Here is a 13,658-nt window from a genome sequence, read left to right as displayed (position 1 = left end):
TAAATAAAAATTATAAGAAAAAATAATGAATTTGGATGAAAAAACAATAGGGTTCATTATTAAAAGTAAGCATTTAAAGCAAACTAGGGCTGCAACTAGTGATTGTTTTGCAAATCGATCAATCTTTTGATCACTTTTTCGATGAATCGATAAATAATTGGACGGCAAAAGGGTCCTTAAAGATAATTTTTAATGAAATTGAACCAGGGGAATCTAAAATTTTCCGATTGAGGAGGTTTTTTTTTTAATCTTAACTGCAAAGTGTTTATATATTTATTTACAATTTTAAGATAAGTACTGCTCTGAGTGGGTTGCTCTGTCAGCTAAAGGCATGTTTTACAGTCTCTTTACTCAATTTAACCATTAATCGATTACTATATCAGTTGAAGATTATTTCAATTATCGATTAATCACAATTAATCCGATTAACTATTTCAGTCCTAAAGCCAACTACTAACCCGGGTATTCTTCTTTAAGGGTGGGGAAATTGATATTTGTATAGAGGACAGGTGCGACAGTGGCGAGCTCCCCAAGCGTCTCCTCCTTCTCCCACTTGAGTGTGCTCCTTTGGGCGTTAGACATGGCTTCAGTTTCCCCATCAGGTAGAGATCCAGGAGGTGCAGGGCCTTGGCCGTGGGTAGAAGGTTGCCATGGACCCACCGCCTCTCTGGCCATCTGATTAAATTTTTGATCCCTGTTACAAAAGAAAGAACAGCTCAGAAAATGCAATTGTTTTTTCAGGGAGAACAAAATAAGATCTTCAGAGTTTTATTGGGGGTAAACAGCTGACTACCTTGGATTGTCATTGAAAGGCATACGGTTCAGTGGGGGGAAATTTTCTGGGATACAAGGTCCTGTAGCAGGGAATCGTGGGTTTGGTCCCCTCATACCGTTGATCATTGGCATCCTTGGAAACATCGGGTTTCCTACATCATGCACAAGATACACAGATGAATCATAGATTTACGAAAGCTTCTGAAACATTTGCCGGTAGTACAAAGTGACTGTCTAATGTACCTGCATTAGGATGAGGCATACCCGTACCAGGTGTGGCAGGAAGGGGCCCTGGGACCTGGGGATGAGGCACCTGTGGTGGAGGTGGTTGGCTTGTGCTTGGGCTAAGGACTGCAGTGAAGAGATCTTCCACATCCTTACCCTCCAGCTCTGTATGTCCCAAACACATTGCAAAGTACAAAAGTAATATATCTGATATATAATTAAGAAACATTTACTGTCTATTATTCAAGCTCATTACCTTAAATTAAAATAAAGCAACACTGTGTAAGTTTTAGCCACAAGGGGAGCTAGACCTGTAACTTCCAGGTTTAGCTCCCCTGAAAGCAACTGGTTGCACTGCACTGTCACAAAATGAATCAGTCTGCCTCTGGCTTAGAATCTGATAGGAGGCCAATTGAACCAGCAAACTGAGACGTCAATGATTTCCTTGTAAAGAGAAGGCCACATTCACCACCCTTAACTGAATCCTACATCAGAGAACCAAAAATATGTATTACAGGTAAGTGTTTTATGTTTTTAGCTCTTGCGTTTAAGTGGAGTCAGACTACCTTAAAGTGCCACTCTGGATCACATTAGTTATTCACTGATCCAACCCTCTACGTCATATGGACCTGAAAAATCATTTAATCTCTTCCAAACGTCAAAATTAGAGATGCACCAATCTGATAGTTGGATCGCATCTCGACTCCCATATTGACTACCGATAATTAGCTGGATCGGATATTGATGATTTGTTATCCAGTGCACTTCACATTGAACTATTATTCTCTTCTTTTTGCTGCTTATTTGTTAATAAATTATACGAAGCACATTTATATCTGCTTTAATTTGTTACCTTTTTTAGCAATGTGTATGTAAATTCTAAAACTTTCACTCACATGGGAAGATATATGGTTCATTCATTTGGATCGGTGTCAGATACCAGTTGATACGCTCAGCCGAAGTATCAGAGCGGTCAGAAAAAGTGCCTCTCTAGTCAAACGTTACACAGTGTTGCTCTAACAATGGTTCACTATTAATTTCTAGGCTCTAATAAAACAAGCAAAACTGAACAAAAAATATACTAACCAGGAATTTTGTAAAATTTGCTGAGAATTGATTCTGAAAGACACAAAACCAAAAAATGGTATTAATCAATTTATACTGAAAACATAGGGAGCTGTACTTTCAAAAAGGCAACTTTCAATTAAAAACAAAAAGGAAAATATTTAGGATTAAAAATAAAATAAGAAAGAAACTTTAGTAAGGTTTATAAAAATCAGTGCGCTGCAGCAATTTATTCTGTATTTTTTGCTTTTAAAATCCTTTCATAGTTCAAACCACTAGAGGCAGTCCACTACTTTTATTTTCCACACTACAGGAACTCAGGATGACTGTAGTTCATATATTACATTTACAGGCTCCTTTTATGGCCCTGCTCATTTTCTCAAACCAGTGTTGGTGGTATCACTTTATGGGTGAGATAGAAACCATTATGACTGGTGAGTGACCAGCATTGGCCCGTTTCCAGGTCAACTTGCCCCGAACACTTTCTGGCTGGTCTGCAACAAAAAACTAATTTCTTTCCTTGATTACTGAATGTAGTGTAGCTTGTGCTTCCTGTTTGTGCTTTCAGAACAACCAGGGGACACGGTTACTAGGGTCAAAATAACTGATACCTCAAAAAGATGGACTCATTCAAAGCTACTTATTTGCTCATAAACTGACCCATTCACATCGGCCTCAAAGGTACGTCGTTCCCTAAACTAATACTGTCAGTGTTATCTAGACATTTTGGTTCTATATTTTAGTCAATGAGTCCTGAAAGTGAAATTAACAATGAAAATGCCCAATATATAAACCAATATGCCCAGAAATTATCTACTAAAAGAAATTATAAGTGAATAATTCATTGTATATCTTCGTTAAAATATATTCAATGATTTTTCTTCAGTAAAACCAAAACGTTTGTCAGAATGTCAAAACTTTATGCTTTATGAAAAATAGAGATTGGAAATTCAAAAATAACTTCTGATTGCTTCAGTTCTCTGCTATTTTATAGGGAAATCATGTGGATTGAATTAATCTAGTTTTTAGACTAGTTTTCTACCAAGGTTCCTCAATGTTTCATTTTTTTATGTTTGGATTTAAGAAAAGGACAAAAGAAAGGAATAATCTATCATGAAGCTTTACAGCTCTTTAAATAAGGAGGAGCTTGTCCAGCAATAAAGTAAAAAAAATCTGCCCATATTAACTTGAATCTTCAAGATTTCTTGGTTTGAGAAAAATCCTTAATTCAAGAGCCAAACTGATTATTAGTTGGATGTGGAAGGTTTCTGTCTGATGATCAGTCCTGTCTTTTGACACTGACCATCAGTGACCATCTTGTCTAGCTCTGGGCTAAGAATGCCGTCCAGGGGTTCCTCTGGTATTGTTCGAGGTGTCCTTCGGCCAGTCTGTGACGAAGGCGCTACTGGGGAGCCATCTGCAAGCGACCCGATGTCCAGTCCAGCTGTGGAAACACAGACGTGCAAAGAAAGTCTTACCACAAAGCAAAACTAAATAAGTCCTTAAATGTAGCTCTTAAATGAGTGAATATGTGAGGACTTATTAGTCTAAACAGCCATTGGAAATAATTTAAAACTCTTTTAAAAACTCGAGCTCAGATTTCGTAATAATATTTATAAATTTTAAGAGATGAAAAATAGCTTTAAAATCAAAATTGCAGAAAAATATTTAACAGAACTGGTTTAGCAATATACATGTTTGCTCTAAGGAGCATTTAAGATTAGAGCTGGTTAGAATTTCCAGACAATGATGTCCCTCCCCCCCAAAAAAAAATTACAGAAGAATGACCACAGAGCTTAATGTCATGAAGTGAAAGGCATGAAAAGCCTTTTGCTGCATTGAGACACTGAAAGGACACTTTCCAAGGCCCTGCAATTCCTATAATGCTCTTTTCTGAAGGCCAAAATGCTCCTGTCAGTTTCAAGAAATCTTCTTCCAGGCAGATATGAGTTCATGAGAGGATATTCAAAGGCTCACGATCACAAAGAGTGGCACACCAAAATAATTTGGGTAAATACTGAAGGTGTTAGGCAGGTACTAAGGAGTTCATGGGTGTTATTGCAATCTGAAATGACTGAGAGAGAAAAAACTAGTTATGAGGTAGCTGTAGTGCTTAAGCATGCAGACACACACACTGCAGGAAGAATAAACTAAAGCAGGAACTGAAGGCCAAAGCACCCTTACCAAAAGGAGGAGGTGAGCTGTCAACCTTGAAGGGGCAAAAATCAAGACCTACAAGAACCCAAACCAAGTGAAATAAAATGGTGAAGACAGAACAAGCGAAACAAAAGAGAGAAAAAAATAACAAAAGTGAACATTTAAAAAAAAAAATGCTTTTTTTCTTTTAAAAAATGAGGCATTAAAGAAAATCACTAAGGTGGAGAAAACAAAAAATAAAATAAACATGTTCTCTGGGTATATTTCTGTATCAGGGATAGTAGAGGATTTGAGTCAGTTCACTGTTGCTGCCTGTGAGATTTTTGACGCACCAGAGTCACTGCTTGGCTTTCCCAGCACTCCCAAGATGTCTGCACCACTGTTCAGAACATCAGCTAGATCAACTAACGGTTCCTCTGTCGTCTCTGTAGATGAAGGAATAGAAATAAAAGAAAAAAAGGAAAACAAAAGCGTCATAAATAATAAATGATGATGAACTGACATGGCGGATTTTGAGTCGCTTTTTGAATTTCACATGCAGAAATTGTTGATTAAACCCTGAATGAAACTAGATGAATATATTTGGCTGACATGGACAGTAATGCGATATAAAATGAAACACAAAATGAAGACGGATAACTGAACTCTCCCATAGTGGTGTTGACAATCTGTTAAGTTAAATTGATGAAAATAAAGTCAGAATCTTTGAAAATCAGCCTGGATATACTCAAAAGGCCAGAAGATGCTGGGCTGTGATTTGACACATGAAGAAATAAATTCGGAAAAACAACAAAAATATATAAATAAAGGTGCTGGAATCCGATAAAGACATGCACTTTTGGATAAAAATCTGACTTAGCAACAAAAGTAGACACAATCACTAGAATTGGTTTTTATTGTGTCCAAAAAGTAGCCATTTAAAAAAGGCCTGATGAGCAACTGCTTTGTGTGGCGCTTGTTTCTGCAATTTTGTCAAGTCTGGACTATAAATTAATATCAATATATACCCCAGAACACTTTTTTCCACAAATGTTCACAGGATTTTTAACACATTTTTTAATAATCACCCTGGTCTATGGCCTTGGCGTAGGCATGATGTGAAGATCTGCCCATGGACCTACGCCACATGTCTTTCACATCTCTAAACCCCATTTCTCGTCAGCTGACTTTCAAATAAAGGCCACTAGTACCATAAAAAAAAAGAAAAGAAAACTGAAAGAAAAATTTTAAAAAGAGTGAATTTGTCACTGACTGACGTTTAGGGCGTAGCTGATACAAACCAAACAGTAAGAGCTGTAACACATTGGCAACATGAGTGATGAGGTACACAGCAGACACACAGCCTGTGGCCACCGGGAGAAAGCTGTGCTCAGCGCTAGGCTATGCTCCAACAGGGTAAGCTTTAGCTACAAAATGAGGGGCCATGACAAGACGCTGACAGAAATGTGCCCTATTTCAGAGCTGGATGGATGAAGGGAAAAACTGGTGTGTGTAGACTGTTATGATGGCAGTAGTGTAGAAAGCATGTAGCTCATAAGCATAAGAGTAAAAAAAGAAAAAGGGCTAATTGTGGTGAGCAGCCTTGAAAAGAAGAAGACATAAAGGTGCAGAGTGCAAGCTTGGTGCCACCAACAGGGGGCCGTCATCTGATATTATGAGATGTGTGCATTGTTGGATTTTTGTTTTTCCTAAACCAATCCTGGCTGTAATCAAGGTTTGGTTTGCACAGGAAAGGTTACCATTGATGACAACTTTTAATGAGCCTCCTTGTAAAGCGCCATCAACAACAAGGGTTTATGATGTTTCATACTGTTGTTATATATTTTTAGAGCTAGTTATAAGCTGTTTTGCTAATTTATTGTAGGGGGTTGTTCATTTTAGAGAGTAAATATTTAAGCTTTAGGAGTGTTTGTCTTCTCAGTTTGAACATAGGAAAAAAAAAAAATTTAAAAAGAAAAAAAAAAAAAAAAAAGACGTTAGTGATAGAAACTGTAAAAGGACTCATGGATGCAAATATGAAGAGGGATGGATAATTACCTGGCTAAATGTGTATTTAAGCTTTTAAATTATCAAGGCTTACTTTTGTTTGCCTTTGTTTTTTAAAACAAATTTTCCAAAATGTTACAGACATTGGCAAATATTGTTTTGTATAAACATCAGAATTATATTGTTTTGACTAAAATGAAAAAATATAGTGTGCTAGATGTTTTAGCTATATTATCTAGTCCTGCTACATTCTTATAAAAAAATTAATAATAATACTAATAAAAAACCGTAAACTGCATTTTTGACAAAACTAGTAATTGAACCTAAAGAAAACAAAGTGCTGGCAAAGGAAGCACAAAACTAAGGGTGTTTAAAAGCTTAGTAAAATGTCAAGTTTTAAAGTTTTTAAAGGCAGATCAACAGTTTTTTCCCCCCTGGTTTTATCCATTCTGTTAAATACGTATATAACTTCAATTTTTATGTGTATATAAACCTAAGTTGTGAGATGAGATAGCAACTTGCAAATGTTTGCAACAATAACAAAAAAATGTTGATTGAAGAGGCCTTAAAAGTTGTAAGCAATGCATTCTGATTAATAAACAACCTCTAGTGTTCTTGCTTCTTTTATATCATACATGCACAAAATGTATAAAAAGAGTTCCTGCATATAAACCTGTAATATAACAGTAGTAGTCAAATCCTTCACATATTCCCACAATGGAAAGCAAAAACTCAAATGTATTGCATTTGGATTGTATGTTGTAGAAAAAAAAACCAAAAAAGTAAAAATAGGTCAAGGAGACCTTTTTTTTTTTTACTTTTTTTTTTAAACAACTAAACCCCTGTGTTTTGATGTTATCATTTGCATTTAGCCACCTATAATCTAACATGGCAAATGAATAAAAAAATATTGTCTTCAGGAGGAACCTATTTGATAAATAAGGTCCAGCTTATAGCTGGGTTACAAAATAATATCCTAAACTTATTAGATCCAGTCAGGCTTCAGCCTCTGGGTCAGAGCTGCAGACTTCAGCAGGAAGATACATCCAGACACTAGCTATGGGTGATGATAGCCTGGTTTATTTAAGGCTACTAGATTAACATGTTAATCTAGTAGCCTTAGCGCTGTCTTGCAAAGAAAAGGTAAAAAAAGCAAAGACTTCCCTGCGCAAATTTGCGAGGCTGGTGTAGATATATCAAAAACCGACTAAAGTGACAGTGAATGGTGTTTCCACACACACTTTCAGTTCAAATTATGCATTGGTCTATGTGCTCAATTACATGAAATCCCAGTGAAACACAAAGTTTTATAGTGGTGATGCAAAAATGTAGGGTAGTTTTTGCAATACCCCGCATGTTGGTTGGAACGGGCAAGAAATTAGTTGGCGGAAACATTCATTTCTGTTAAATTAATTTACCCCCAACTGTCCTGGTTTATTTTCAGAAGCGATGTAATTCATTTCTTTCTTGTAATATTAAATATTTAGCCAACGACATTTCCTTAGCTGCATGAATTATTACATTGCTTATCCGTGGGAGCAAATGTATTGTTAATACATACGTGGTGCTGCTGGCCTGGAAGGGATGGAGGCTGTCGATGCACTTAGCAGCGGGTCTGATGTCGTGTCCAAGAAGCCTGTAGTGGGCTGCTTCCTCTCTACATAGCCTTGCCCCTCTTCCAGTAGGCCTGATTCTCCCCCCTGCTGTCTGCTCTGCTTGCTTTTATCCAGTAGGTCCTTCCCAAAGAAAGCCTCCTGAGAAAGACAACAAAGCAGCAGCAGTCAACAGCAGGTCAGCAATGATCAGCAGTTAGGATGCAAATGATCAGGTTAAAGGAAAATACTTAGGAGAATATTAGCTGTAATCACATTTAATAAACAATTCTGAAATCTTGAAAGTATAAATATCAATTCAAAAAGGTCAGCGCCACTTTCTTTCCCATGTATAGAACTAATATAACTAACTAAAACTGTTTTAGCTTAGTCCTGCTGCTTACAGTGATAGCTGGATTAAACTTGGCTCTAATGAATCCTTGGTGTTTTACATTATTCCTATCATTTAAGGATTTGAGTTTGTGGCCACATATCAGGAAGAAATTCACTCTTAAAACATTAGTATAAATCTGCAGGAACTAGCTGCAGGGCAAACATGTATTGTTTTGTTTTGTTTGTTTGCTTTATTCTGGTCTGGGTCTGCATGAAATCATTCAGAGGAACATATCTGCCCGGTGCCACACTCTGGAGAGCCCTGCTCCGAACCATCAGTCACATGGTTCTGACCCCCAGGACTGAGCCCCACTAATCAGCAACATCCCAAAGGCCCCCCAACTATTCTCTACAACATGGAGCTGCACCGATGGCTGCAGCACTGAGACATTAAAGCCAAACCTGTTAGCTCAATAATTAATGAAATCTGCTTCACTGTGTAAGACCTTTAGGTTTTCTCCTTAATGTGGTGGATAAAGAGCTGCGGCGACAGCCACCGCTGGCTTAATGCACACCACCTATCTATGTTTAAGGCAACACAAACTGACACTAAGATACAGGCTGGGGACAAGCAGCCAGCTCTAGTTAAGCCTTTGTGCGTCAATTCACAAGAAAGATGGGTCACATTTATAAAGTTATGATAGTAGACAAGTATCCTCTCCTGAGAGGTTCTTCAGGATGTTCCTTCGTTTCCAAAAAGCTCACAAAGGGGCCGCAAATTGGGCAAGTGGTTTTAATGCAACATGCTGTGGCTTCTATACCTTCCCAAGGGTGCAGAGACAACTTTCTATGCAACACTTTTTGCTTAAAATTGTGAATTTGAACAAGAGACCAAAGTTAAGACCCACTAAGAGAAAAAAAGACTATTTATCTAATTCATCAACAAGAACTTTTATAAGATGGAGGTGCAGCAGCCAAAGGTTTTCACAGAATAAAACTTTTCAGTTACAGTTACACCGTATTTATGAAAAGAAAGTTACAAAAATAATATTTATTTTTACGGCTATAATAATATTTATAAGCTATGATTATATTTGTAATGCAGATATGAAAACCAGGGTTCCTACACATTTTTCATATCAGACATTTGTAGTCTAAAATGTTTCCTATAGTTTTAACAGCACTCTGGACATTTAAGTGTACCATGAACTGCTGCAGTAGTCATTGTCCAGGATCTAAATGCCAAAACAAAAAAATACACTGTTTTTAATAAATTATTTATTGATTGTTGTAGCGTGATGTGACTACTTTATGAATAAAAGTTTTGGATTTCTAAAAAATAAACATTCTTTGAGGTATTTTTTCTTTTAATACCTTAAGCAACTTTATTTCGATTATATTTTTTTTATTTCGAAAAATGTATAATGTATAATGTATACTGACAGAATTTTAACGAAAGGCCTAATGAGTAGAAGTTGTATAAAGTACAATGGTGAAATTGCCGTTTATTTCAACTTTCAGCCAACTGTCAGTCAAAACCCAAAATAATAATGTTAATAGGGCTGCAACAACGAATCGATAAAAATCGACTTTTAAAAGCGTTGTCAACGAATTTCGTCATCGATTAGTTGTGTCGCGCGATTAATGCGTCATCCGCCGCCGTCGGCAGCTGCTGCCGTGGGGTGCCTCCCCCATCCCAACACAGTTCTCACGCTCCTGCAGGAGTCCCTCTCAGCGCTGCAGTCAGAGCAGCAGGATGTTACCCTCAGCGTCCAGACTGCAAATGAAGCGCGCATGCGCCGGGATTGACGACGCAAATTGATCACAATAATTAAAACAGCCTGCGCTTTGTAAAGCGAAAAAAGTCGTAACATGCAACTTTTGTAAAAACAAATTAACATAACACGGAAGCACCACTGTTATGATGCAGCACCTGAAAAGAAAACACGTTGGAGCCTTCAATGGCAGTGAAGAGAGCTGATCAGCAGGGTGAACGACCATGTTTGTTTGGTTTTAAAGTGGGGAAACGTAACGTTAGTTTCTCAGGTAGCTCATCTGATGCTTTCCTTACCTTGTTAGTAGGTTACAGACAGTGATAAAGTTGGCTACTTATTATACTTTTAATTTCATTTGAATTAGCTTAAGCAGCGTTTATATTTTCTTTATAAATAAATTAACTTGCAAATTATGAGGGCAAGGCTTTTAAAGTTTAAATCTTCTGGCAAAGATAAAGTAAAGAAGATCCTGCAATTTATAGAAGTAAAGCAGAACAAAATCCAGCAAGATCAGTAATATGTCAATTAATTATATGCCACATTCCCATGTAAATATCTGTCTTTGGAGGATGTGTTTTTTTAGCACCCCTAGTTCTCTCATTTTTATTCCAAATACAATTTATAATTTGAATCACAGGGCTATTTTTATCTCTTTGGTTCAGTATTTTCTCAAGTAGCAACTTTAACTGCTATACTTTCCCGTCTTAAAAGGCAGAACTCTTCTAGTCAAAAAAAAACCTCATTTGTTGAAATGGGGGGGCCTATTGTTTGAACCCCTTAGGGGCTTTTAAAAACAAAAATGCATGTCTTTTTTTGCGCTTTATGAAACAAAGTACCCTATATTTTGTGGATGTACAGCTACACTTCTCATGTAAGTTTGCGTAGTTTTAACACAAACATTTATTTTTCATATTGCACCAGTACAGTTAATGAGCAACCTGTACTTGTGTGCTTGTTTGTTCTGTCTATAATGTTTATTTTGGAATAACGAGGTTAATATAAAAAAATATTTTTTGTCCGATTCATCGATTAATCGAAAAAATAATCGGCCGATTCATTGATTTTTAAAATAATCGTTAGTTGCAGCCCTAAATGTTAATAATAATCTTAATAATTATCTTATTTTAAGAGTAAAAATACTCATTTAATTGGCAAATCACCTTATTTACCTGCTCAAATTTAGGGTAAATACACTTTAATTAATTTCTACTTATATCTAGTTCATTTTTGCAGTGTAAAATTACTACCAACATTTTTATCAAACAATTGAAGAAAAACATGTAATAGTTTAAATTAAATCTGATTTTTGTCAGTTTTACCCAGAGTAGTTGTTTAACTGATATCAGCTTCTACATGAGTCAGGCTTTCTTCAGTCTGCTGTTTAACAGACATGATATCCAGGCTGCAGATTTAACATGGAGATGGTCGGCATATCTTTAGGCTCCCAGAAATTTGTCTCTGTGGCTTTCTGAGTTGTAAACATCATTAAGCACTAAAAGAGCATTTTTGTGAACGTTCAAACCAGCTCAACACGCAGGGAGGACTGCACTACAGTATGCCTCATACAGCCAGAGACACAACAACACAAATGGTAGAAAAAAGGATTTTTTTCATTTTCAAATTCCATTCAGTTAATTTTAGTTTCAATTCACCAGAGATGTCATTTTAAGGCAGATTACAAGGACAATTCAAAGAAATCATAGAAACAGATTAAAGGTTTCTATCTAAGGAAACCCAGCCTACTTCATCAAGTCCCTGACTTTGCAGGACAAGCTCTAACTGAATGATCTTGAAGCAATGACATTCGCTTGTATTTTGTTGTTGGCCCGGCAGCAAACCCATACATAGAGCATGCATGCAGCGACAGTGGAGATGAAAACTCTCTTTTAACAGGAAGAAATGTCCAGCAGAACCAGGCTCAGTGTGAGCGGCCATCTGCTGAGGCTGACTGATCTATAAATGCTTTCTATGTTTGAAAAGCTGATAGTAAACTGGCTCAATGGGGGACTCTGTCTAGGAAAGAAACGGAATCAAGCATTAGATAGTTTAGACAACTAACCTGTAGATAGGCTGGAAAAGCTTCCTCTAGTTTGGTCTTCTTCTTCCTGTAGCGTTTCTTTATCTTTTCTGGGACCTCTTGCCCAGGGGGTGTCTCATCTACAGGAGTATCTGGCTGGGCTTCTGTCCAACCTGAAAACAAATAATTATTTAAGTCATCACTGATTTCAACAAAGCAAAATAAATGATGCACCATTTTAGAGCATTGACCTTCATCTTTACTGATGGGATTCTCTGACACAGAGCCAGATGAGTCTTTTCTGCACAGGGATCGTTTTGCTTTGCTTTGACCTTGGCCTGGTCGGCTTCTTTGACGAACCATGAAGCCACCGATGCCTGAAAACAAGCACAATTTTTTGTCCAAACAAGCATTTAGGTATAATTTGTCTTTAAAAAACAGGGGATGACCATTTTAAAAGCATTTTGTTTGGTTGTAATTTGTTTACTAGCCAATGAATGAAGGCCTAAAACGGCAGACAGAGCCCTCTGTGCTTCTGAGGCCGTGAGATGGCAGCACATCTCTGCAGCATCAATGCTGGGCATGTTCTACACCATTTTATGCTTCAGGAGAGCTGTCTCCTTGGATCAGGTGCCCTACCCGGTCGGTAAGGCTTCCTCTTCCTCTTCTTGACGCCGTTGGCCCCTTTAGAGTCATCCTCCACTGGCTCTCGATCTAGGCTCGAGTCAGACTTTGCCTCACAATCCAGTAGCTCCGCCTCTGTGAGAGGTAAAGAGAAGAGATGATTAGTGACAGCCTAGCAGCTGAGAACACCCCACTTAGGCCCCTCAAAACAATAACAGGGCCAGTTTCATCTAAACCCCCCTCCTCAGCAAGAAATTGACCTAATTGAACAAAAACGCATATATCCCAATGGTAAAGATCCTTCTATCAATAAAGGAAACACAAAGTTATATGTAAAGAAAAAAAAAGTTAACTTCTTTTGGTGTTTCAACTATTAATACCTCAACAGTTCAACATCTGTGACAGTTTAATCAAACACGACCTTTACCTAAACTAATAATTTACATAATCTAGAGGAGAAACGCAGGAAATAGAGATCTTTGAATGACTTGTAACATGAAAGTGATTTTTTTTCATCAATTCAGTAGAAAAAACAAAAAAGAAACATTTAAATAATAAACACATTACACACACTGCTAGATCAGTTGTCTTTGTTTTTTTAATAAAATGGCTTACAGTTAATAAAATGCCCTGCAAAAAAAATTTGAGCATAACGGTACACAAAAAAAGAGGACTTTTATGGAACAATGCAAGCCTATAGCCCTAACACTCATGGAACAGACAGACAGTCATTGGCTAGGTTCACCCAGCAGGCCTCGATGCTCAATTCCGATTTTTTTATGAAATCCGATTTTTTTGCGTTGGTGTTCATATTTCCAAATATATGCGACTTGTATGTGATCTCCTGTATGAACTGCATTCATACAACCTATTTGTCCTGCATGCGCAGTAGAGGACACAAGCGTGCTCTGTGTTTACGAAGTAAACATGGATTTTAGTGCTGGAGAACATCTAGCAATCATTCCCAACCTTAAAAACTCAATCTTTCCAAGATGGTTAAACATAAATACTACTCTCCGCATCGTCCACCATTGTTATTGTTCTTGCATTTTCTGCGTAGCAAGAAGCATAGGACACTGCATGAAAAGTGGGATTTTCGTCAATATGCGG

General features: G+C 37.3%; 1 protein-coding gene across 13 annotated transcripts in view; it reads right to left on the bottom strand.

Annotated features, from left to right (window-relative positions):
• Positions 1–13,658, bottom strand: part of kmt2cb (lysine (K)-specific methyltransferase 2Cb) — a 93,173-nt gene that overhangs the window by 24,374 nt on the left and 55,141 nt on the right. For 9 of the 13 annotated variants that reach the window (XM_038303780.1, XM_038303779.1, XM_038303777.1 and 6 more), the window contains 11 exons: positions 12,564–12,683; positions 12,176–12,301; positions 11,967–12,097; positions 7,769–7,961; positions 4,554–4,646; positions 4,249–4,296; positions 3,368–3,508; positions 2,086–2,118; positions 1,018–1,164; positions 794–926; positions 459–694 (listed from right to left, as the gene is read on the bottom strand). In XM_038303780.1, coding sequence (XP_038159708.1) covers positions 459–694; positions 794–926; positions 1,018–1,164; positions 2,086–2,118; positions 3,368–3,508; positions 4,249–4,296; positions 4,554–4,646; positions 7,769–7,961; positions 11,967–12,097; positions 12,176–12,301; positions 12,564–12,683 — 1,401 coding nt within the window. The remainder of the gene's footprint in view (positions 1–458; positions 695–793; positions 927–1,017; positions 1,165–2,085; positions 2,119–3,367; positions 3,509–4,248; positions 4,297–4,553; positions 4,647–7,768; positions 7,962–11,966; positions 12,098–12,175; positions 12,302–12,563; positions 12,684–13,658) is intronic. The other 4 variants (XM_038303782.1, XM_038303786.1, XM_038303784.1 and 1 more) reach the window with 3 other exon arrangements.

Source organism: Cyprinodon tularosa, unplaced genomic scaffold (assembly GCF_016077235.1).
Source record: "Cyprinodon tularosa strain WSP-4 unplaced genomic scaffold, ASM1607723v1 ctg52, whole genome shotgun sequence".
Lineage (NCBI taxonomy): Eukaryota > Metazoa > Chordata > Actinopteri > Cyprinodontiformes > Cyprinodontidae > Cyprinodon > Cyprinodon tularosa.
This window is presented reverse-complemented; position numbering and strand designations above follow the sequence as displayed.